Source organism: Galleria mellonella, unplaced genomic scaffold, assembly GCF_026898425.1.
Source record: "Galleria mellonella isolate WM207_F2 unplaced genomic scaffold, CSIRO_AGI_GalMel_v1 utg223, whole genome shotgun sequence".
Classification (NCBI taxonomy): domain Eukaryota; kingdom Metazoa; phylum Arthropoda; class Insecta; order Lepidoptera; family Pyralidae; genus Galleria; species Galleria mellonella.
Genome location: NW_026442042.1, coordinates 1997005 through 2022880, shown reverse-complemented (window position 1 = coordinate 2022880; position 25876 = coordinate 1997005). Strand labels below are relative to the sequence as shown.

At 33.4% G+C, this 25876-nt stretch overlaps 1 protein-coding gene across 4 annotated transcripts in view; it reads right to left on the bottom strand.

Annotated features, from left to right (window-relative positions):
- Nucleotides 1–2373: 2373 nt before the first annotated feature.
- The window catches only part of LOC113517488 (transcription factor Sp9), a 99554-nt gene continuing 76051 nt past the window's right edge, over nt 2374–25876 (bottom strand). For all 4 annotated transcript variants that reach the window (XM_026902167.3, XM_026902165.3, XM_031912500.2 and 1 more), the window contains one exon: nt 2374–4938. In XM_026902167.3, the coding sequence (XP_026757968.1) occupies nt 3808–4938 (1131 nt within the window). In that variant the 3' untranslated portion in view covers nt 2374–3807. The remainder of the gene's footprint in view (nt 4939–25876) is intronic.

The following is a 25876-nucleotide window of genomic DNA, read 5'->3' as shown; positions in this document are numbered from 1 at the left end:
AATTCATAAAGTTAATATAACTTTATTCCTCGAAATTACTTAGATATATAAGTAGATACTGAATTGAAGCGTTACAAAGAAGTAAGATATGGAGACCATTAGTACCTACTCGGTTCTTTCTATTTACAGCATCAGATGGTTACTTTATATTAATTTTTCTTCTGGTATTCGTGAATACCTTAATAGGTATGCAGACGGAGAAAGGGAAAAATATACCTACATTTCTTATGGTTCTATTTATTTCTATTAGATTTTTTTAAACAGAGATAAAATAATGAAATTACTGTGTGCCTTCTGTAAAATTCATACAAGTACCTACATATCATAGAGGTCAATGACGTCGGAGTGATGCCCCTGTAGATCACAATAGGCTGCGACAATCGCTTGTCATCAGGCGGGCCGATAATAGTTTGACATATTCAATGCATAAGAAAACTTTACAGCTGCAATCACGCCACAAATTGAATATTATTAAAAAATATTTTCTCAGGTTTTACTTAACTACGCGATGTATTCACAGTAGCTTTGAATAAGCGAAGCGGGGCACCGCCCAGTATTACCAGTACACAGACATCAAGCACCGTAGACTGTCGGGACCACCATAGAGTGCCATTAATAAACAGAAGATTAAGCTAGACCACGTCGTGATTACGGACCAGTGTCGCAGATGAGCTCGGTTTTTACGGCACGAGCTCTGACTGAGCGCCCACCCGCCGCGGCGACACTTACTTCCCCTCATTATTTGTGGTTTCAATTCGCTTTTTACGACGAACGTCGCCCTCATTGTGGCTGCTCCTGTAAATTGTACGCGGTCGAAAATGATGTAATTGGCTTCTCCTGCCGCACGAAACGCGACTCTCTCTGTACGTAATAAAATTGTCATTTGGTTTTTGACCAAGAAATCTGATGACATTTGCCTGGCTTACGCAAGCGTCTGTATCAAAATTCATTTGTCGAATGAGCAGTGTTGGTAAAAAGTCGTCGTTGTTTATCAGTTGAAGCGATCTGTCAGTAATTACCGCAAGGAAAGTAGGCCCCAGATATACCTATTACTGCATTAGTTAGGACTTGGAACTTGATGGACGTCATTAGATATGAACATTAACGTCAAATCTTATTAAGCCGCCATAACACGCAGCTTTGCCCGGGTCAAATTAAATTGAAATTATTATATTAATTTAAAATATTGTGTATGTGTGTACCAAATTAATTCCCATTTTAGTTACTATATTCAAACATCTTTACAAACTTTTGTATTTTTAATATTAGTAAGTTCATCATAATAATATGGGACAACTGTATAAGACTCCAATGATTTTATAACTACTCATTCATTAGATAGCTGGTACTGTGACTGTGATTTTGCGATAATTTACTAATTATTTAATTGATCTGGGCATTTTCTGTATATTTATAAATGTAATTCCTTTCTTGTACATAGGAATTTAGTACTTACCAATATATAATGTTAAAATGTGGGACTGTAGAGCATTATATGCACTAAAACAGTAACAGTAGACGAATGTCGCAGATTACCTTATTTGGTATTATTTGTGAGCGTTTTTATTTATACCTATTATATATATGTATTAATAAAAGTTAATAATGTTTCTTTACACTTTGGGTTTGCTGGAAGAGAACTCTTCTAAGTTCGCCTTTGTATATTTGATTACTTCTGTCATATTTTTATGAATAATTGGTGTGTACAATAAAGTATTAAATTAAATCAAAAATATTTTTAGTAATAATACTTATGTAATAATTACTCATAGTACAATGCTTTGTTTTGTTTGGTATAAGATAGTTCTTATGACTCTAGGTCTATTTACTTATTCCATACAATATCAATGAATATAAAAAATCAGCTTGTTTTCCATTTCCAGAGCAGTCAATGCGCTTTCAGGCTGTTTTATCTAGGATTAATTTTATGAATAACCGTCGTTAGTTTCTATATTCTAGCAAAAATACTGATCTCCTATTGCCAACAGAACTTTAGTGTTTTTTTTTTGTAATATGGAACTTAATAGCTATTTATAATATGTCGTGACATAATGTGATAGACGACTGCTAGTGTCTGTACTTACCTAACCTTAGTCATCAATTTTTTATAATATATCATAGGGTGACATTCACGCGATTCCCCCCAGAAACCATCGTGATTAATTCTTTGAATTTTCATTGAATTCACCACAATGGGCTAATGGACCTTGTTTTTATCCTCACTTATCCAACACTCACTGGTATCCCGCCATTCTAAGAACAGCATCAGTTGACATCATCCAATGTCTAGTTGGCTATAGCATCACCACTACTGTTTTTTAATACTTGCTTGGTTTATACTTGGGTTTAAGTAAATAAATAATAATACAAATATCCACTCGGAAAAAATATATTCATTTTTATAAAATCAATATCAGGCATTTTTAATTCGCACAATTTTGTACAATATACATTATAGGAGTAATTTTATACCTACTTATAATTTAAGCCAACAAAACTTTAAGAATGATAGGCTTCCATATGATTGCATTATTTTGACATTTCTTTAACGAAACAATTTTTTTTTTATATATAATCATGGTCTTTAAATATATATAATTTTAGTTTTTTTTTTCTTTTTATAAAAAGTAAACCAACTTCAGTCTTGACAAAATTACTATGATGCCAACATGGACTAAACTCTTAAGATGAAGGAAAAATTTAAAATTGGTTCAGAATTATCAAAGATATCGCAGCATATTACATAAAATTGTCAAATTGGGAATTTCCATCTTTTTTGAGTCAATTGAAAATTAGGTGCATATACGAATTTTTATAGGTTAACTTCATTAGGGTTACATAAAGGTATAAATAAAATAAAGAAATGCTCGTACATAATAATCTAGCAGATATGAATATACTCTATATTTATTAAGTCAATTCGTCTACGATCATTTCGATCTCTGAAACGATACATTGACTTTGTGTTATAGTTTACAGCTATTTAACTATTAGCACTTCATTTGACATAAAAATCTTTTGAGTTATTAAACAACATATAGGACAATGTATTATTTTCAAAGAAGTTTTAAACAGTAGCCTGTTTAAAACTTGTAGTACTTCTCTTCAACTTGTGTAGAAACATAAGACGGCTATAGGTGTTCGCCTTATGCTGGCAATTTCTGATACAGACACTATTTTTAACAAATTATTATTTATTCATATAATATTTTTAAGAAGATACAACTAATAATAATTTTGGAATATTTATGGCTTCAAACAATTTCGATTCTGTTAGTTGTATTTACTTATTTCACATTATTTTATTAAATATAGTAAATGGACTAAATGCATTTAGGTAATTACACTTGTAATATATAAAAATTTAAAAAACACATAATTTGGTGATGACAGAAAATAAAAATAAATAACTATATAGATAGTCACTGATGTCACAATTGATGTTAACAAGTTTTGAATAAATTATATACTGCAATTTCGGACTAAAGTGTCATTCTACTTATATCTAATTAGTATTTACCATACAATTTATTACTATAATAATATGAGATAATTATTATTTAACATTATCTATACTGTACAACACTTTAAGTCTCACAACAAATACGTACACGATGGCTGCGACTGCGCGCAGCATCATATCGTCTATATAATCAAGGTCCACATTAATTTACAATGTTTGATATGTGCTATGTACATGTAGCTGCGGCTGAGGCGGTGGCGGCGGCGGCGGCGGCGCTAGTATCACAGGAGCGGCGGTGCGTGATGCGGGTGCGGCACAGCAAGCGCCGCCGCCGCACGCCCCCGTCACACCAACGCGCTCGGCTTCACGTCCAGAGGGTGCTCCGGCGACCGGCTTCCAGCACCGCCCTCGCCCTGACTGTTCTCTTCTGAATCTGAACATGACTCTGAACTACCCTTCTTGCCTCCATTATGTGTTTTCACATGCTTAGCGAGGTGATCAGATCGCATAAATCTCTTATTGCAAACCGGACACGCAAACCTCTTCTCGCCGGTATGCGTGCGTAAATGTCGCTGCAGCTCATCGGAGCGCGTAAACCGCTTTCCACAAAATAGCCAATTGCAAACAAACGGCCGCTCGCCGGTATGCCAGCGTAAGTGGGCTTTCAGGTGGGATGTCTTTCCGTACACTTTGCCGCAACCGGGTATATGACAACTATGTATATTTTTCTTCCTAAGGTGTGCTCCTGCAGGGCCGAGTCGTTCAGCTTCTTGGCAATTAGGACAGTCGCAGGTAGCTCTACCCGCGTAGCGCCTTTGTGATCGAGGTGAAGGTGCTTGCGCCGGTGGTGCAGGGGATCCGGGCGCATGTAATCCAAAAGAGCCTTGAGTTGGTAAAACAGATTTGTAAGCATCTTGTAGAAGGTGTGGAGCAGGAGGTAGTAAATGAGCTCCACCAGAAAGTGAATGTGTGAGTTGAGAATAATCCTGACCGGCGTAGTTAGCCATTTGTCCACCAACGTCTAACCAGCCACTATGCACATCCCACCATGTACTACCTACAGCACCGACACCACTCATTTCGGCAGCTTTAAGAGCACCGCTGCTACCACCACCTCCAACGTTAAATGGCCACGATTCGTACGGATGCCGTGAATACATAGAACCGAGACTCGCACTAGATTCACTTTTGCCAAGAAGTTGGTCTCCAGACGATGGGAAGTAAAGGTCATTGCCATAAGCTGTAGGCGCCGCAGCACAGGAGGTCGGCGCTCGAGCATACGGTGTGCATGCTGGAGGTTGTGAACGAGGTGTGCTGCCTCCTCCAGGTGGGGAGTGGGCACCGGGACTTTTCTTCCAAGGATGAAATCCTTTTCCTACTGCAGCGTCTGCCAGAGGAGGGGGTGATTTGCTGGATAATTTGTTGCACTGCGCGGCCAGCATTGCCAGAGGCGTGCCGCGTAAGCTCGGATGTTCCTGGAAAGACAGACAATGGATAGTTAATTATTTTTGATAAAAAAAAGACTATTCTATATTCGGTTTTAATTAACGGATCTTGTTGAAACCGTGAGAATCGGTCTGACTGTCGAGTCAGATTTATAGTCTAATTTATATGTGAACTGATGCTGCGGCATTCGACTCGTGCCCGAGGCGTTCGGATATAATATAAATAAATTATGAGGGGTTTATACGCAGTGTATTTACAATTAGTAGCACAGTGACAGCTCCTGGTGGCTACCATTCAGAAGCCGCAGAATGTCGTAATTAATAAATGTTGCCTGCGTTTCGAATTAATTATGAAATCTTTACTACAATTGTGTAAGCAAATAGTAAAATTTGTTGGAAAGTAATCAAAATTATGATCTATTCTAGATTGGTTGTCTAATTCGAAAAGGTTATCTAATTTAAATAATAAGTTTGAAGATATTTATTTCAGAATATTTTACATATAATAAACTTTTTGTCTTCCCTAATTACAAATTCTTCATAGGAATTCTGTTATCTACATCACAATGTTAACCAAGAACAATCGATATAATTTTTGTCTCGCCCTCAAGTTCAATACATATTTAAAATCCGATTATATCAGGCATTACCTTTGTTGCATTACCTTTGTTGCATTACCTTACTGATAGTAGATATAATTACAATAGTTTGTACAGGTAATATCTAAATATTTATTATTAAAGAACGGTAAAAACGTAAATGAATTTTATACTGTTCGATAATTTGGCCATGATTTCTAAAATAAGTTAAAAGCTAATTTTATCGTAATATGTACACGTAAACAAGTCCGCGGATTACAGCTAGTGTTACATATAAACAGAAATAAATGGTTAAAAAATTGAATAATCCTTTCAACGTTGTTCATTTTTGGGGGTATAAAGGTGAGTACAAGAGAACATCCGGTCGCCGGATATTTCACCCCAATATGACACAATGCCTCAGTAAAAAAGTCCCATTGTCTGCAATAATGTAATCCGGGGATCAACGACACGGGGCCGGTAGACGGGCGCGGGGTACGACCACGCCCCTGTACATTGTGATTGGCGCAGCTGTCATGGAACGGTGTGCACCAACCCTTAGGACTGTTAATAGGTTTATAGATACTTCGAATCGAAACAGAGATTATGTATGAACTAACTTGGTCAATGTAAAAAATCTGTTTATATACTTAAATACAAGTCAATATTCTTCAAAATGTTATTTTGGACGATTGGAGCCGGTCTCCGAGTTTTTTATGTTCATTGGCTTTATATGTTTCGGTTCATATAAAAATTTATATGATATACTACGATAACGCATCTACTTATTTTATGTAGGCACTGGCAGAGTAAACAGAATTGTTACTATCATATACTGGGATCTTTTCCTATTTAAAATTTTATATTTAAGTAGGTATTAACTTTTTGTTTTAATGTCTAGAAAAGAATGAGGCGTCTGTGGAAATGAAGCGGAATACATCAGTGCTTAAGAAGGAAAACTCGAAATAAAACACTAGGTATATCAAGCCAACATGGTAATAGTTTACATCCTCTTAAAAGAAGATACTAAAATCCAACAGTGAGACGTTACAGGGTCATAATAATTTTTCGTTCATACCGCACACCTTCAAAATTTAATTATAGAATTTATTTTTCTTCTGGGGAAATTAAAGGCATTTAAATAAAAGCATCATATTAAGCCGTATTCCAGCAAATAGAAATAATGGGGCCGGGCCCAGTGCGCTATCAGAGTCGGCATCTGCCGAGTTGTAAATATGGCTGCGCTCTCAATTAACCACGACAATTACGATTAACATAAAAAAATAATAAAACTCCGTTAAACTGCCACGGAGGCGCTGACGTCGCGTCGTTCGTGTATGTTATGCTTTAATTTGAAAAACTATTTGATTTGCATAGAATGGAAATTTATAAATTATAAAAGTAAACTACCTATTCACTGTTTTTTTTTTTAAATATCTAATTCTAACTACGTTAAACAGAAATATGCATGGCATATTTCTTAAACAAAGTACATACCTAACCTCATGACCAGATATAACCTGTCAAACAGAGCAATTTTTTATTATGTTCGTAGATATTAATTAGGTAGTTGTAATATTAACTTTATGAATTCTGTGATATCATCTCTGTGAACCTTTTTATCCTAAAATAATTTCTTAATAAAATATTTATTTTAGAAACCTCTGTATAAATGTTGTAGGCCTAGTAGTCGTTTGTACGCTGCCAGATATAGCGTATAGTAGTACAAAAGGGTAACAAACCGAAATCCAGTAGTATATTTATTTATATATAGCTTTTACCAGCGACTTCTACCGCGTGACTAGGATATGTTTACTGACTGGGATAAAAAGTGGCTTACAACCTTCTCCATCCCACATTACTTACCACATTAGTACGTGTTCACTATATTACATAGTGATTGGTTAAGTTGTTAAGGCGCTATAAGGTAACAAGCATAGAAACTCACTTTCACATTTATAATACTAGTAAGGATAACAAAGAAACTGTAGTACCTACAGTAGTACAAGAGTAAGAAATTTTTAAATAAAATTTTACGGTCAACGTGAAAGATTTTAGGAAGAAACCCACGCTAAGCAATGAGACAAACAATGGATTATGGGTATTATTATTATCGTATTATGACGCGCGATATGGACGCAAAGTTAAAAAAAATATCATATTAAATCTACCATGGAGTTTTACATAAGCTTTTTACGACAATTGATTACTAATAATACATTCCATTACCTACATGCTATATAGGTAGATATATAGATAAAATTTATTGGCATCGTAATATAACTTAACAATAACATAAAATCAAACCTAACACTTTTACAAAGGCTATTTCAATGTAATTTGTAGATAATTGTGTATTAGAAGTGATATAGTGAATGCGAAGAGACGTGCAGACAGACGCTCCGCCGTGGCCCGCTAAAGTCATAATTACCCTAGGTATTATGTTCCATTTGGGTGCCCGAAACGAGTGATATCGGGTAATTGGTCAACGTTCGGAGTGGATCAAAGTGTAGATGACGGTTCATGCCGCCACGCCGGCGCCGTCCAAGCATTACAATGTTGATGGCCTTTTCCTTGTCAAAAATGACGAAGATCTTTTCTCGTAAAAAATACGAGATGAAATAAAACGAGATTACCTAATGCGAGCACAAAATTGTAATATCAGTCAGGTCAGGTAGCGGCTGGCTTTCGGGAATGATTCCACCAGGTGGTATAATTATTTTCTTAGGTACCTACCTAGTGTGTACAAGTTGTATTTCGATACGTAGAATTAATAATTACCTAAGTGTGTTTGTAACATATTTACTTTATTTAGAATATTGTGATTTTTAACTGAGTGCCTAATTACTAGTGAATTTGGAATTTTGTGTCGAATTTCAGGGATTACATACTTATCGACAGATACTTAAATGTACATATGAATTAGCAGTTGCAATAAAATTGCATTTCTTTAAACAACTAACGAGATAAAATTGCTTCAACAAGAATTTGAAAGGCGACCGGATATATCAGTGGCCAAGTGTATCGGATTACTTAATTATAGACAACCATTTATTAGTTTAGTAGGTCAGCGAACAAACCACCAATTTATTCGATGCAATCCATACTAAGATTGCACAAGATTGTCCAAAACATTCGCTCTTATGTTTGAAGTTGCAATAAAATTAATAGAATCTAACTTAGTTATCATTACATTCGACGATAACAGTACTTATTGATATAAACTTTGTATAGACTTGAGATAATGTTAATATAATTACATACTAACTGTACAAACTTTTAAGAAATAATAAGTCTGTATACCTAAAATATTCCAGGTTTATTAAAAGTCAGCTGTAAAGAAATCTGTAAAGTGTTTAATTTTATCCAAGTAATTATCAAGTTTTATCTATCAAAACATATTTATAATACCATACCATCATCATCATCATCGTATCAGCTGATAACTATCCACTGCTGAACATAGGCCACCCCCCATTCAGGGGACAAATAAAAGAATGAAAGGGATTGTGTCTATGACTATATAATTAGTAATATAAGATGTATAATATAACACTATAGTCTTTCTGAATTGCATTAGACTTAATATATCATAGAAATGTCAGTATATGTATTATCCGTAATATGATAGTGTTTATGTGTATTGTTGTGTGTATTTTTAATAATAAATATTACTGTACCACAATATAACTATAGATACATATTATGTCGTAAAAAGAAACGAAATAAACGTGTGAAGCAATAAATCGTTGTAATTGGATATGGTACATGTACGCTATGTTCACAGAGCAAAGCTAACTTGGCGCGGCTTCGCAAGATTGAATAATTTTAAATTATCTACCGAAATTATGACGAGCTGAGATGAATATTCAAGCGAAACGTTTAGCCCTCGACGTGTTATTAAGATGATCGTGAAGTCGTTACTGGCCAAATTGTATTTCATAAAATTCATAACTATACTTATGAGTTAATATTTTTCGACAACACATCATTATTGAATATAATGAGGCTAGTTGGTAATATTGTTCCACATTAAAATTTTGTATAGTTATTATTTGTAGATATTTTAGGTGCTAAATTTATATCGTCATAAAAACTACTTAATCGATTTTGATAAAATTTCTATGGATCCAATCTATAATATAGTTTTAGATAAAAGAAAATTTTTCCAAGTCGGTTTACAACTGACTGAGTTATGATAAAACAAATATAAAAAAATTTTTGGTAGTCAGTTGGAAATATAAGTTTCATACTTTTAATCCGATTACTTAATTTTGTTTTTTTTTTTATTTATTTTTAATAAAGATTTTAATACAGAAGATAATTAATTTTAATTTCTATGTATATTATATCAAGTCATGAAAAGCTAAGAAACTTCTGTCTTAAACTTTCTTATTATGTTTATACTTTAAAGTTTATATGAAAACTTCCCAATAACTGAGAGGTAGGTATGAGTTATTTCAAAGTTGTAATTACATATTTATTTGTACTTTATAATTTAAAGTAATTATGCGTAAATCAAAGGCCATTAATATTTATTATAAATTATCTGTTAAATTGTTTTGTGACCTTGTAACAACAAAGAATCTTGTTATGAATTGACTTACAATGTTGTATTAAGTGGAAGTAAGAGTTAAAACAACCGAACGTTATATTTTAAACTCAAGTAATTTTCATTCTGTCGTCATTCAAGTTTGTCGATCCCTAAATTTGATCGGTAGGGTTTATAAAAATTAAATGTGAATAGCAAATTATTTAGCTAGGTGTAGTGAATATGAAGAGAGATTACCTCGATCATCCGCCTGAACTAATTGTGTTCCAAGACATTTTTAGAGCACTTCATAGTACCACTTTAATCGCCATTAATATTCCATTGCTATAAATGAATTAAAAAATGTAAAATAAGTAGATCTGTTATTAAAAATTTAAAAATAATTTTAATTACCGATTAATTATACACATTGATAATTTCAAATTCAAATTACAAGTTTGTGATATGGTGATTATTGATTGATTAATCCAATAAATATAAATATATTAAAGACATAATTTGATCTACTTCCAGATTATTATGAATAATTAATGTTTGTGACCCACAAAAAAGAACTGACTTCAATTGGAACAAACCCAGTTATTTTGATCTAAAAACTGAACTACTAAATTGATTCTGATAAATTTTCTATGAGACCCATCTACATATAAGTATATACTTTCAGTTGAAAAAATATATTTTCTAATTCGGTTTAGAACTGACAAAGTTATAGCAAGATAACAAAGAAAAAAAATACGACGGAATTGAGAATCTCTTTCTTTTCGAAATTGGTTGAAATGGAAACTTATAAGTTTCAACTCACTATGTACTCGTATTAAAAATTTTAAAAACTTTATAAATTGCCAACAACCTATTGCACTGCGGTCAAGTTCGATCCGATAAGCCAAAAGCAAATTGGCGGCGTCTAATTGCCACAATTAGGGCATTATCGAGTTAATTCCGGGTGAAACCAAATGCCGCTAAGCCAACTCTGTCGTGTTGCTGGCGTCGCGCGTCGTTACTGCGACCCCACTACATTGTGATGCAAACTAATACCGCATCCACAATTTATTACACATTGTTGTGTTTGATGTCTTATAAAGTAGACACGAGAATATGATTATTATTGTTAAAATAATGTATATATAATTGAAAATATTAGATAGGTCAGTTTTTCACGAAGGCAGCTTTGTACAAATTATCCTATGTGTTCAGTTGGGATATAACCTACCCGTATACTAAAATTTCATTAAATGAAAATTCGTTTAGCCATTTAAACATGATTAAGAAAATAAATCCTTTCAAACTTTTATATTTATAATAGTAGCACTCGTAGGATGAAGTAAAACTACGTCCATTACTATTTAATACCATTTAACCCCCTTATTTATGAAACCTTAAACATGTAATAAATCTGTTTTAGCTATTGCAGTGTCGTCTTTTTATTTTTTATATACAAACTGAAATCGAAATCGTTAAGATTCTACGAAGGGCGTGAAAAATATACTTTCTCATACAAATTTACACAGAAGAGTATAGCTGTGAAGGGAAGTCATACACAGGAACAATAGAAAAATGTGTCAATTTCGAATTTAGTGAACAATAATATAAAAACTATAATTATTATCTGTGTACTCCACAAACACCCATATGGGTCAAATTTCTAAAAACCCTTTCCTATTAATTGTAAAGAGTATAAAAGGAATCGTCTCTCAAAATTTAGTAATTACAACTTTAATAATTTCAGCTGTGCGTTGATGAGTTGGTCAGTCAGGATTTTTCTCTTTATACTAGGTCAGTGATTCTCAACCTTTTTTTTTGTTGCGGCACATATTTAACGATTTCAAAATTTGGCGGCACACAAAGAAAAAGATAAAAATTATTTACTTACTACAACACACTGCATAAATAGTTTATGACAAAAATTTTAAATATTTGCAAAATTTAGCGGCACACTTTTAAAATTTGGCGGCACACAAAAGTGCGCGGCACTGTGAGAATGAGACTGTTGAGAATCACTGTACTAGGTATTGCATATAAATATGTAGCCGAGTTTAAATTCACTACTGTAGAAGTAAAGTTCTATAAAGCGTAGAAAGGTAGGGGCCAAAGAGTAAAAGTCCAAGTATAATGATTAAGTGAACTTTTTCAATATAAGTTGAAACCAATTTTTTCTTAAGTCATATAAATAATTATAATAATATTAATATATACATGTATATTATTATAAATAATAATAATATACATGTATATTCCATACAAAATAATATTTTGTATTGTTTTTATTTTTCAGTTTGACTTTACAATAAATATTTATTCACTTATTAAAAAATAACAATGCAATTGAGTATTAATATTCATGCATATATATGAATGAAAAAGTTGGCCTGTTTCCGGCAAAGTGTTTATATTGAAACACTACCTCAGATAAGTCCTTAGGGTTTCATCGCATGAGTCGTAAAACAATTACATTCACAATTTTTTAAATTTAAATAGTTAATTTTGTATAATAGGGGCGGTAATTGATGCTGTTAGCAGTTGCCATTAAAACCTTACATTATAATCTGCATGTTAAGAATATGTCTAATTTAATAACCATATTTACATACAATTCTGGTTATTTCAATCGTAAGTATAGAGTTTCATTTACCTATAGTTGCTTATATGCAATATTGAATGTCATTAAAATGATATGGATCGAGTATCTGTAAGATTTTTACAAAATAAGGTACTATAAGTTATTAATATACAATTAGATAGAAAAAGGACTATATTTTTAATATTAAATAATAAATTATTATGAAGGTCATTACCTATGTCGTTGCGTATAAAATTAGCTTTTAATTTTCTTGTTGTTATTAAGGATACTTACACATACAACTATGTTTATTTAGTGTATATTTAATTTAATAAAACATGTATATATCTAATTAATATATCCAATTAAGGTTAAAGCGTTAGGTTACGAAATAATTCGCGACGCTCGACGTCTCCTTTGTGACTAATTATCACCAAGGGTACAGTCTCTTGACATTTGACTCTGTCAAAGGGGAATATTGATTGGTTGTTGTATTTATGAATCTTATTTAGGTATAAAATGTGCAAGTTAGTGTTGTCTGATAATCGTTGAGGATTGATTATTACAGATCGAATGGACTATTATTGTGATTAATACCTAATCTAATAATCGATGATACTAAATAATAGATTTTAACAATTAATCGATAATCATTGACTAAGGCTATAAGTTAATCGATTTTATTTATAGTTTCAAAAATAAGTAAATATATAAAAACAATATGATTGACAGGTAGAGAACACCGTCTGGCGTTAAGTCCGCCTTAATGTACCTACATAGAATTTACTGTGTATTAAAGTTTAAATAAATAAATAAACAACATAATCGATTCATATTTTTTTGAAATAGTTGTAGATAAAAATGGTAATATTGTATCAATTAAGTATCATCAATATAATTGTGTATTCTTCTTTTGATAATTTGGTATTATCGATATGCTATCTGATATTCTGTTTCTTACAAAAAAAATTATATTGTTCCGCAAATATATCGATTCAATAGTAAAGAAACACACTTATAAACAACAAGACATTTAATAAATTGTTCTGAATTCTAAAATTTTGAGTAAATAAATGATGGAAATAAAAAATAGTGAGTAGTAGTTACAAGATTATTCCTAAATATAGAAAAAAAAAACTATATAGAATCTTATCTATCTATTGTATATCAGTACCTTTTTCATATATTTGTTGAATGTATATCATTACCACAAGAAAATAAACCACAGAAGTCCTATATACACCTTAAAACGAATTACTCGAATGATATGATGATTGACGTGTCGTAGCGTGGTGACCGCAGGCGAGCTTAGTGGTGTGTATCGCCCTAGAGCAGCGGTGCATTCAGACGTGGTGGGGAACGCCCTCCAGTAAACTGGAGGACGTGGTGCACCATGTCTGCTGCAACCGCCAGCACTACTCTTATCTATTTAGAAAATAGATAAGTTAATTTTTAAATCGGTTTTTCTATTTTAGTATGGGCTTTTACAGGGTCAAATGGAAATTATTAGTATTCTTATAAGTATGTTGTAGTAATGTTCTACCAGTGAAACGTAAAATAAGCCAGAAAAATAACAAATAATGTTGCACCCCCACACTAACACCACAATATACAGAATTACTTTTACACCATACTAACATGGTCCATCCAGCTGCCAAGTTAGTACATCTGTTTATAACTTTAAGTTTTTTTAATATGGCAAGATTGTGCTCGGCCGTGCCGCCATCTTTCTGGTGATGGCAGTTTGTATTGTTGTTCGGACGTGTTCCATAAAATTGTCTTTTAGTTATGTTTCGTAGTGTAAAATGTTCAGTTTCACTGTAGAACATTACCTTCATTACACTTAAATGACTAATGATTTTGATGCGCCCAGTATTAGGTATAAATATAATATAAATATGAGGTTGTCGATTGTACATAATCGTTTTATTAGTGTACCTACTCTATTTAAAAAGATTCGATTTATCTAGAAGATTCTTACCAACTTGGTAACAACGTGCAGTCTGTACACAAAAGGTTCACGTTTTTTCACGTTTCATTCACGTTTTTTTTATTAAATATTAAAATTACATAAACATTTTTATTATTACAATAAGAAAGTCTTAAACTGTTTGTACCTACTTAACGAAGTTGGAAGTCCACTTGAATATATACATTTAAAGAAATAAGACATAATTCAAATATAAACTCGTAGTTATAACGAGGTTCTAACGTTGATTTTGGGGAACATTTTCGGTTTGTCAAGGCGTGAAACCGCGCTAGTTAGCTGTGGTCATTACGCTTCACGCCGCCACATGGCTCCTCAAATTGAGCCGAAACAAATTATTTATTTAAATGGAAATTGCCTTGTGACCTGACGCCGTCCGGCGTTGACGCGCATGTGCGTTTAATTCGACCGACTCGACATATGCGGCGTTAGAGACTTTTTGTCTAGATTCAAATTACTATGCTCTATTGACGTTGAATTTTTATAACAGCTTAGTCAAGTGACGTCAAAATCTGCTCGTTCTGTAGTTGTCAAAATTTATTTTTTATTGAATTTAATAACTATTCATGTTATTCTATAAAATTTTATTAGTTTTGAATCCAGGCTTATATATTACACTTAATGTTCATGTTCATAGACACTCAAAAATGCCTAGCATATGTGGCGCTGGCAACTTTTTGTCTAGATTCAAATTAATATGATTCTATTGATGTTAATTTTTATAACAACGGGTAAAGCGACGTTAGGAATTGTTTCTTTGTTTAGTTATAAGAGCTTTTTGGTATTAAACAATTTTTCATATTTTAATAATCCTTATATTTACTAACATTATAAATGTAAAATGTTTTCTCTTGAAACTCTTCGTTCTTAGTGGCCCACCCAATTGTCATTATATTTGGTTTTTTAGTAGTAGTTACCTATTTGGGATGGAGAATGATATTATATAAGCTAATTTGTAAACAAGGTATTCTGGCCACGCAAAAGATGCGGAAAAAAAACTATACAAGTTCTATTAGAATTTCTATACAAGTTAATACAATAGTATTGCTATAAAGGTTTTCTGACCAATCCCATAACTAGATATAACAATTTTTTTGTAAAGTTACACGACGTGTAGAAGCATTATCAATACAAATAGGTGTTTAATGAGCAGTCTTCTAAACCTCGCTGGTAATGTGTTGAGTTCAAATTTGTTAAACCGATGAAATTGTGTGGTAATGTGTCGGCCGTGGTCGCGCGGCGCCCAGCGCTCAGCGCTCGCTCTCCACAATATACATATTTAGCCCGAGGGCTTGACGGCTTCACTAAACCGCTATTGGAACAAAGATTATGCTCAGAATATGAACATAAGTACGTACGTACAGTAAGTAGTTATAGGTAAATACATGTGAATTATATCTACTAATAATAATTAGGGTTTTGATGAAGTAAGGACATGTATGATTTATCCATACCCAGGATGTCGTGAAAAGTGTACAAGAGGAAAACAGAGCAACCAATGCACGAGAAATAAACAAACAAGACAGAAATGTACCTAGTAAGTTAATATTTCCGGAAAATAAAAAGAAATTCATTTTTAATAATAACAATACGTTAATAGGGTAACAACGTAAAGATTTTACTTAGTCTAGTTCTTAAAAGAATAGATGTATCAATGATTTCCATTAATAATTCATTTTTTTCGTTTATACCGTATAATCATTTAAATATTCAAACGTAGTACACTGTTATTAATATACCTATAGCTAGTGTCTATAGAAATCTTCATCAATCATAATAATAACGACTTTGAATTACACGGTTCGAGTGTCAGAATTTGTCAGTCTTCATAAATAATGTACCAATATTTTGCGTGACGGAATTTGCTCCAAAATGTTAAGGCGACCTTCACCGCTGGGACCAGATAATAGGTGCACCGATTTGAGAAACCAGTTCCACAACGATAAAAAACAAGCGACCGTCGAATGGAGCAAAGGACCCCCTTCTCTTCATCCTTTGTTCTCTCTTTATAATGCTACACATTATTGTATGTATTTGACTTTTGTTTCATTGTATAAAAGCTTATTTGTTTATCTTTTGTTATAAATTTAAACAGATACATACCTATGTATATCTAATTTAATAAGTGATACTCAACGTGAGTATCACTTAATAACCTGAACTTAGTAACGCATATTCTTTTGGTCAAATACATGATAGAAAAATTCAGGTTCAGAAATTGGTAAATAGGTATATTGCGTGACTTACAAACAAAAAACATACCTATATGTTAGTGGAATTGATTACCTTTATGAAGTCGGTTTAAAACGAAAAAGTAAACATGCTCACGACTATAATTAGTCAGAGACATTTATTTGTAGGCTTTCGCCATTATGATAAGCCTAACAATTGAAATGTCCACATTTGGCCGCGCATATTAGAATTCAACGTGATATAGGGTGAGCTTATCGACATCACACGAATTGATTTGGTTTATTATCAGTGTTTTCCATCAGCTTAGTACATCATACATTTTCCATCATCAGTACAAAATTTAAAATAGCTTCTTTATTAATTAGATAATTAGGACGTAGTTAGGTGTTTTAATATCCGCCTCTACTATTTTTTATTATATAAAATTTACCATATCTAATTGGTAACAATTCAAGGTCAAAGTGCGAATGAGCGCGGCTGAGTGACGTGACGTTGCGTGCGCGTCTCTGGTGCGCCGCCGACGGGCCCGCGTCTCTCCGCCGACACTTCCAAGAATACATCGTTAAACTCAAGTATTTTTGGTAGCGACTTAATGCCAGTAATTTTCATTGAAATTATAATAATTAGCTGTATTTATACTATAGTAACAAACAAATGAAACCGTTGAAACATATATCTCGAAGAGATTGCAATTCAATCGCTTTACCTGTGTTTCCTTATCGTTTACGTATAATTTCAGCATGCGGATACCTAGTTTAATCGATTGTCTAATACATGATAAAAGGCATCTATCTAATTCATTTCAGCTTTAATTTAGATGATTATTAAAATATTACGTGGTAATAAGTTCAGATAAGTATATAACTTTTTAATTATATTCATTACCATCACTCGTTATCTGTTGCTGAATATAGACCTTATTTAGTGAAAGACTTCCATAAATATTCTATATTTCTATATCTATTGAGAATATCAATATACAATATCAGAATAATTTCTCTTATCTATACAATATTAATGCCATAATGGAAATGAAACCTTCTTAATAGATATCATATCCAGAATTAATTATAAAACAGTAATAATGCAGTGTGCTTGTATTATAATTACTATTGTAAACAGTTACATTCATTGAAACCTTATTGGCGTATGTCAGAAAAATTATATGGGACAAATTGGTTGACATTTTATCCGGTAACAACACGCTAGTTGGTATCGCCTTCACAACTTAAACAAAATTATTTGCAACATAGTAATAATAACTGGTGTATTTAAAATTAAATCCTAGGGGGAACCTTTCTTCTTAAAAAAGACGTATTTTTTGACATGCTATTTTAGACTTCATGATTAGGAACGGAGCTTTTAGCTGAAGTGGGCACCAGATAATACTGGAGTGGACACGGCCTATCTAGCCCCACCCTTACCTATGGTAATAATTCAAAGTAGCTGAAATGACTGAATATTATAAACAGTTACATTCAATAAAACCACATTGACACATGTCAGAATAATACTACCAGAGCAATTAGTTGACATTTCATCCGGTGTCTATACACGCCTGCGGTAATAACGTGGAAATATTTTCAGTAGAAGCACCATTGTAATTTCTTCCACTCTTGTTTCACATTTTTTTACGTTTAACTAATTGACGAACGTATGATATTAATTGCTGAGAAAATTACTGACGCACTGGCCCCGAGGGCCTAAACCACAAAGCCTTGGCCACGGCCCAATGCACTCACTCACTCAGAAAAAACGAACAATTATTATGCACTCATGTATTTCTTTCCAATTACACCTACCAGAGACTAACGTTTCTACAATATTTTGTATTCATAACTGCGTTCTTCTCTTCCTATAATTATGTCTCTTGATACGGAACGGTCATACAGGCCACAGCCCACAGAATCCGATAGAGATTGAGATACGAGTATTACAAAAATAAGCCTCGTAACAATAGCAACAATTAGATAATAGATCAAAATACTATAATTTGGCGACGCAATAAATGGTTGTTTTAGAACAATTGCACATCACTAAGGTTGAAGACGATTATAGGCGCTGAGTGTTCGATCGTCACGTAGTTGGCGCGGCGGAAGAACAAAGCGCTCGTATCGAACAATTGAACGGCCACAAAAAGTCCCATAATTCAATTTGCATCCCGCTAGATGAATGTAATCGACGTCGGCAAGAAGTGTGGGTATGGTTGCGGGCCGCGGGCGGTAGTGCCTGAGAACGGCTTTCGCCACTTTTCAACACTTCTGTGAATCGATTAGTGCTGTTTCTTTTCTCGATTTAGCGTAGGTTCTATTGCTCATAATGATGTTTATGGCGTGGTTATTGCTGTACTTAATATAGTACTTTTGGATTTAAAATAGTATCCACTGAAGACGTAAGAAATAGATACTACACAAATTTTTAGAATGAAATTGTAATTGATTAATATATTTTTATAATAAAAGAAAAAGTGTTTATACTTCTCAAAGGTAGTGTAGATATATTTAGGTAGATTGATATAGAATATGGCGGTATTATTTAGAATAACTGCAATGGTCGCAGTTTTTATTATTACAATATCTAATAAAATAAAATAATTGGCACAAATAAATACATATATACCAGCCTCATAAAGTATTTACGTTATACATAAAAATAATTGAATATACTCACGACTGAAATCCGAAATAGTGTTATTAGAGGTAGGTACTTGTCGACTATTCCTTACGAGAACGTAATACTCAGCATGCCCCTTTACTTTATATAATTAGGTATTTGTTTGCTGACTAATAGTGCTATAGAGTAGATATATCGATAAAAAACAGCGTCGGTTATGTATCGGATATCGGTTGGATGCGTGTCGACAGGCGCGAGGCGTCCGCTAGGTGACTCGCGCATTATTATGATAATGCGGGCGGTACCGATGGTATCGCGAGCTATCCGCTCTCGTAATACAATTGAATTAGCATAGCGCAATGTCGGCCTCGGCGGGCGGTCCGCCACGCGACCACCAATGTGTCCTCATCTTTGATTCCATTTTAGAATATCAACCGTTACGTTTGATATCTTAGGTATCGATCATTGAAAGTGTGATGGAAGTGTTCGTACACGTAATTCAATCGACATCAATGCTTTTATAATATTGACAGGCAATTAAATGTACTAAGTGAGTAGATTTATCAATATAAAGATATTTAACACCTTGCACCTAGTCACTAAAGAATATGTTATAAGATTAATAAGTTCAGTTTACAGTAATTTTCAATTAGTTAATTCTATTCATCGTGAATTACGAAATACTAATAATTTGCGAAAATACATATTTGATATAGGTGTAGCTTTGAACACTACATAAAAACAGATATAGCAACTACTTTACTATATATAGATGAAACTTATTAAGTGTTATGTAATCCCAACGATATAAATATAATTATGTAGTTAAATTAATTCAAAGCATTTCAAAATTTTGACACATCGCGTCAACAAAACGCTATGAATACAGTTTCCGATTGAGCAATAGGACTGTATAGATGTCACAGTATATAACTGTACGCAACTGTACCACAGAATATCCAATAGTGGATACTAGACTGTACGCAAATTGTCCTAAACGTTTCCACACGTCCGTTAGTTGCGGTGTATTGGAGTTATGAATGAGGAGCACCGGCTGCTGGCCGTGTTGAATGAGAGACCGCAACCACCGCAGCGCGCTTGTCAGCTGCGAGTTTCATGTACCTATCTATTAAACAGGCATAACATCTGCCAATAAATGTTTTAGTACAGTTAAAATAATTGCTATCTGTCTAGTGTTTGTACTAGAAATGTAGTTCAATTTTAATACCATAGATTAAAAATAGTATTTTAATTATTTAAATATAATTAAATAGAACTTTAACATCTCTTCAAAATTTTGAACTGCCTGTCTATACTTTTTGTAGTATGCTGTATAAAAATATTATAAATAATAAGATATGGATTTAACTATTACATTTATGAATAAGAGAGATATGTTTAAATTTAAATAGATATAATTTCTAATAAGTACCCATATAAAAATATTTATTTATTGTGTTTAAAACTGTTATTCTTTTCGATCTTTTGATACAGGTAAAAGCTGATGTGTCCATCAGTTTAACGATGCTTTTATGTGAAACAAAACAGTAAAACAGTGAATGTGACAAATGTTTACATATCAACAGTCCCCCCAAGGATCAACAATGTGACATTAGCTAGGCCATCAACGACAGACGCGGTTTAAACCCTCCACTGCTCGTATTCATGGAGATTCGCATCGACGCGGCGACGTGAAATATGGCACTCGGAGGGAGCTAATGGTGTGCGACCCTCTTAGTAGCCAGCTTAAGAGGACGCTAATAGATACTTGCCGGTTCATACGCTTTATTTTGAAAGTAGAAGTATTTGGGGAAAATATAGCACAGTGCATGCATGTAGCAGTATGAAATCTAGTGGTATAAAATGTTTTTTTTTTTAGTTGGCATACTCGTAATATTGAAAGGCCTTACTTCTATCCTTCCATAGTTCGATCGATACCTCACATAACCATTAAAAAATTGTTGGTTGCTTGAATTCTTGTTACTGGTAAAAAACATCAACAATTCTATATATGAAAGAAATTCATCATTCTGAAATATTTTGTATTTAGTCTAAAAATCCATAAATATAACTTAGAAACTATATTTTTATATAAATATTTCATTTTTCAAATGAAAGTAATTTAAATAAAAAATAAAAATTTTAAAAATTCTTAAATTAAATAAATATATCATTGTTTTAAACAAACATTCATTTAAATGATATTATTTTGACTGTGTCCGTGTATTTTATTAATTTTATAATTATTTAATGACTAGCTGTTTTCGTAATTTCTTCTGTACGAATCCATACTCACATCATCATATCAGCCTTTAACAGTCCACTGCTGAACATAAGCCTCCCCTTGGGGGGTATTGCCAGTAGTTGCCACGCTTAGCAGGCGGATTGGCAACCGCAGTCAAGGCTTTAAAGATGTTTTAAGAGGGACGCTGCTGCCCATCCCTCGCCCTCCCTTAGTCGGCTTTAACGACACCCACGGGAAAGGAAGGTGTTGGCCTATTCTATGCCGAGACCACACGGCCATACTCACATATACCAATGGAAATATTGGGAATTCCCATATTAGTGCTAACCAACGTTATTTACAATTACAGGAAATACTTGAGCAAAATTCATACATTTGGACATACCGATTTAGGTAGTGTATTATGTCTAATATATTATTAAATTTAAATTTATTTATAATTACATAAATATAAAATTATTATTATACAACTAGATATACTTATTTACTTATACTGAGTTAAATAGTAGGTATTGGATATTTAAACTGAATTAATCTAGGTACCGACATTTATTCTTTTTCACTGTAATATAATTTTTTCTACATTATTTTTTACGCATGCGTAGTCAGTCAGTGAGTTCACTGACCAGTAGCTGACGATAGATAATTTGCTACCAAAACATATACCATAGATATTTAGATAAGACTGATATTATAATCCGAAATTTATCAAAGTATCCCTAAAACAATAGGTAAGTTACCTACAAGTTAGGTAATACTAAATTGAAAATAATTAGTTAAACATTTTATAGACATAAAATCGATCACATGGCTATGCAAAAATATCAAGAATAAATTTTTCCCTATTTTTTCCGTATCGTAAATTTCCATGTTGTAAGTTCCTATCCTAATTAACTCTATTGTTATTCAACAATAATTGTTAATATTTTTTCCTTACATTTTCTAGATACATCTTTGTTTCCAAGACTGCTAAGTCAGTAGTGATTTTCTTAAAACCTACATTGTATGAATGTAAGATTTCACTTTATAGAAAGTCAAGCGCGAGTGCGTTTAATGGCCACTACAATACAAGGAGCGCGGCCTGACCCGTAGGTACAGGGCGACAAATTGCAAACGGAAAATTTACACTTAAAAGCCGGATGCCGTTGATAATAGTTGCAATTTCCGATAGTTTCTATAATATATGTAATGGGACGCGTGCACTGGCTTTACTGGTCGTAATGCATTGAGATTTATGATCTGTCCTTCTAACAATGATTATGTTATGAAGTTTATATTGCCGGTACCTAAAAATTTGTTTGTACAGCTCTTCTGTCCAAATAAATATTTATATATGTATGTCTTATTGTGCCGTCACATATACGTAAGCATTCTGACACAATAAGTACTACAGTTTGAGAATAAAAAGTCTAGAGGCCTCATTACTAGCAATATGGCCGGCAATGGGGCTATTAGTATGTACCTGTTGCTAATTATCATCATCATAATATCAACCGTTAAGGGTTTACTACTGAACGTATGCCTCTCCCTTTGGTGTTTTGCCAGTAGTTGCCATGCTTGTCAGGTAGATTAGTAACCGCAGTTAGGCGTTGGTCATGCTTTAAGAGGGACAGTGCTTTTCACTTCTCGACCATTACGTTCTCTTAATCTTACGATACCCACAAGAAAGGAAGGGATGGCCCATTCTATTTCGGGACCACACGACGAATCTCTGTTGCTAATAATATTAGGATATTGTATAGTATAATATAGGTAAACTGGCAGAACATTATATGTACTGTTAGTTTAAGTCCCCACTTGATATTATTGTGGCTAGTTTCTGATGAATTAGTTACGATAAAATAACTGACTTGACTTTATTCTCATCTCTCACTTATTGGCAATCTGCATGCATAAATCAATAGGTACAGGAGAGACTAACATATTTTATTTTAATTGATTGAAAAAAATACAACAGATATAACTTTTTTATTCATCTTAGAATGGAAAATAATCTGTCGGCCTACCTGAAAGAAAGTGGTTACCGTCGTCTCTATAAACCTTTATATTATGCCTCTATATCCTACAATTTTATTGCCATATCCCATCCTTAACACCATCCAAAAGGAAACTTATTCAACTATCCTATAAATATAAGTAGGTATAATAAACTTTATATGATCAGTGCAAACGCAATTAATTTAATAAATATAAGTCGTACATGCCTGTGCCAACAAACGTAGAATATAAGACATTGTTATCAAGAACAACAACCTTAACTAACGATTATTGTCAATTAACATACTGGGACTGACGGGTCTGTGCTGGTTGCTTCATGATTTTATATTTTTATTATATTTTATTAGTCATTAAGGTATATTCGAAGCGAAGAAGTGACAGTCACTGTTAGATGAAAGCTAAACAATTCGTTGTTACGGTGATGTGATAAGCGAGTCAGATGCGGTCCACAAGCCACAACATGAATGGTGCTATTACAGTTTAAAAAACTCTTTCTTTCCAGTTGTACAACGTGCATATCTACATATATCTACTTGTCCTAAATGGTAGTGTAATCGTTCGGAGCGTGGCTAAATCATTGGACCACTGTTTGTATATCTTACACTATGGTGTTATCATGTCGGGGCGCTAGCTCGCTACGGGGGGCGGAGAAGCTCGACAGGGTGCCCACCAGGGAGTCACCACAAATACCTATCTCCTTTTGTACGTCTAGTTAAGTGTTAAATTAATTGTTGCCCACACACCGCTCTGCGACAGACACAAGAGAGAGTTAACATTAATCTACGATAGTGTCATTTTTACTTTGTCATCACGTGGTTTTTAACTTTCTTTATCAGAAACTAAACTATAACACAAACATATTGAGTATATTTTGCTTTAAAGTTTAATAGTCACTGAAATAACCTATTGTTAAAAAATGTTCCGACAATAGTAAAATTTAGGCAAAAAATGAAAGGCTAGTCAATGTGAACTTTAGATGTCAGCACATCAAACATTAGGTGCGTATAATCTGTGTTAAAAGTAAAACATAAATACCTACCTAGTCTGTGGATGGTAGATTCACCTGGGCATACAGTCATTTCTATATTAATCATCATCATATCAGCCTTTAACTGTCCACTGCTGAACATAAGCCTCTGTTACTTATAAGGAAAGCAAGGAAGAAAGTATCCACGTCTTTTTAGTATATTTCTATCAAATTTCCCAATAATCTAATATATAAAATTCTCGTGTCACGGTGTTTGTTACCAAACTCCTCCGAAACGGCTATACCGATTTTTATGAAATTTTGTGTGTATATTGGGTAGGTCTGAGAATCGGCCAACATCTATTTTTCATACCACTCAATGATAGGGGTGACCCACTTCTGAATATTTTTTTAAATTTTTTTTTTGATAATTTTTTTTATTTTTATTTTATTTTGATTTAGCATTGAAAAATACATACAAATTAAAATTTTCACGCTTTTACGATCAACCCCTGTTTAATCGCAATTTTTATATGCCGCAATAGTTTTGCAAGATGACAATCGAATATAATAATTGTAGTACGATATATTTGCATGTATAATTCTAGAAATAATGTATATGGTAAAACAACGTTTACCGAGTCAGCTGGTAGTAATATAAAAATGACAACCGAAACTACTAAAACTTTGAAGTTTACGTTGGAAATGATATGATGTAGCTATTGACAAAAAATAATTTTGGTAGATTTACATACGAAACGATAAATATCTGGAGATATACAATAGCCTTTTCAATGAATACCTAATCGATGTGTGTAGATAACAAATAATCAGGGAGCGTGAATTTAAAAAACAGATGTCTAACCCTTAAGATGTATCTAGTTTTGCTACCATTATTTCGAAAACACTCAGCACCCATTCGACCACTATGTGCGAACAATTAACGTGCTCAAGTTGACAATGGAACAAAAGAGTTACCGCTTCTTGAAACTTTTCGTCTAAGGCATTAATTAGTGGTGCGGTGTCTTCGAAAATAACCTTCTCCGTTGTCGGGCCATCACATATTGACAGGGCGCGCGATGACGGCGCTGACGGACGGCGGCGGCGCCTCTGCCCCCGTGACTTGCATCTCGACTTCATTACGTGGCGAGCCGCTCGCGCTTCGCTCTCCACACTAACAAGCCGGCCAGCCACGGTCGGCTAATGCAATGAGTTGCAAAATCCCTGCCATCATCGACTTCACTCTATCGTCAAGCAGTAACGACCTCTTTGTCCTCT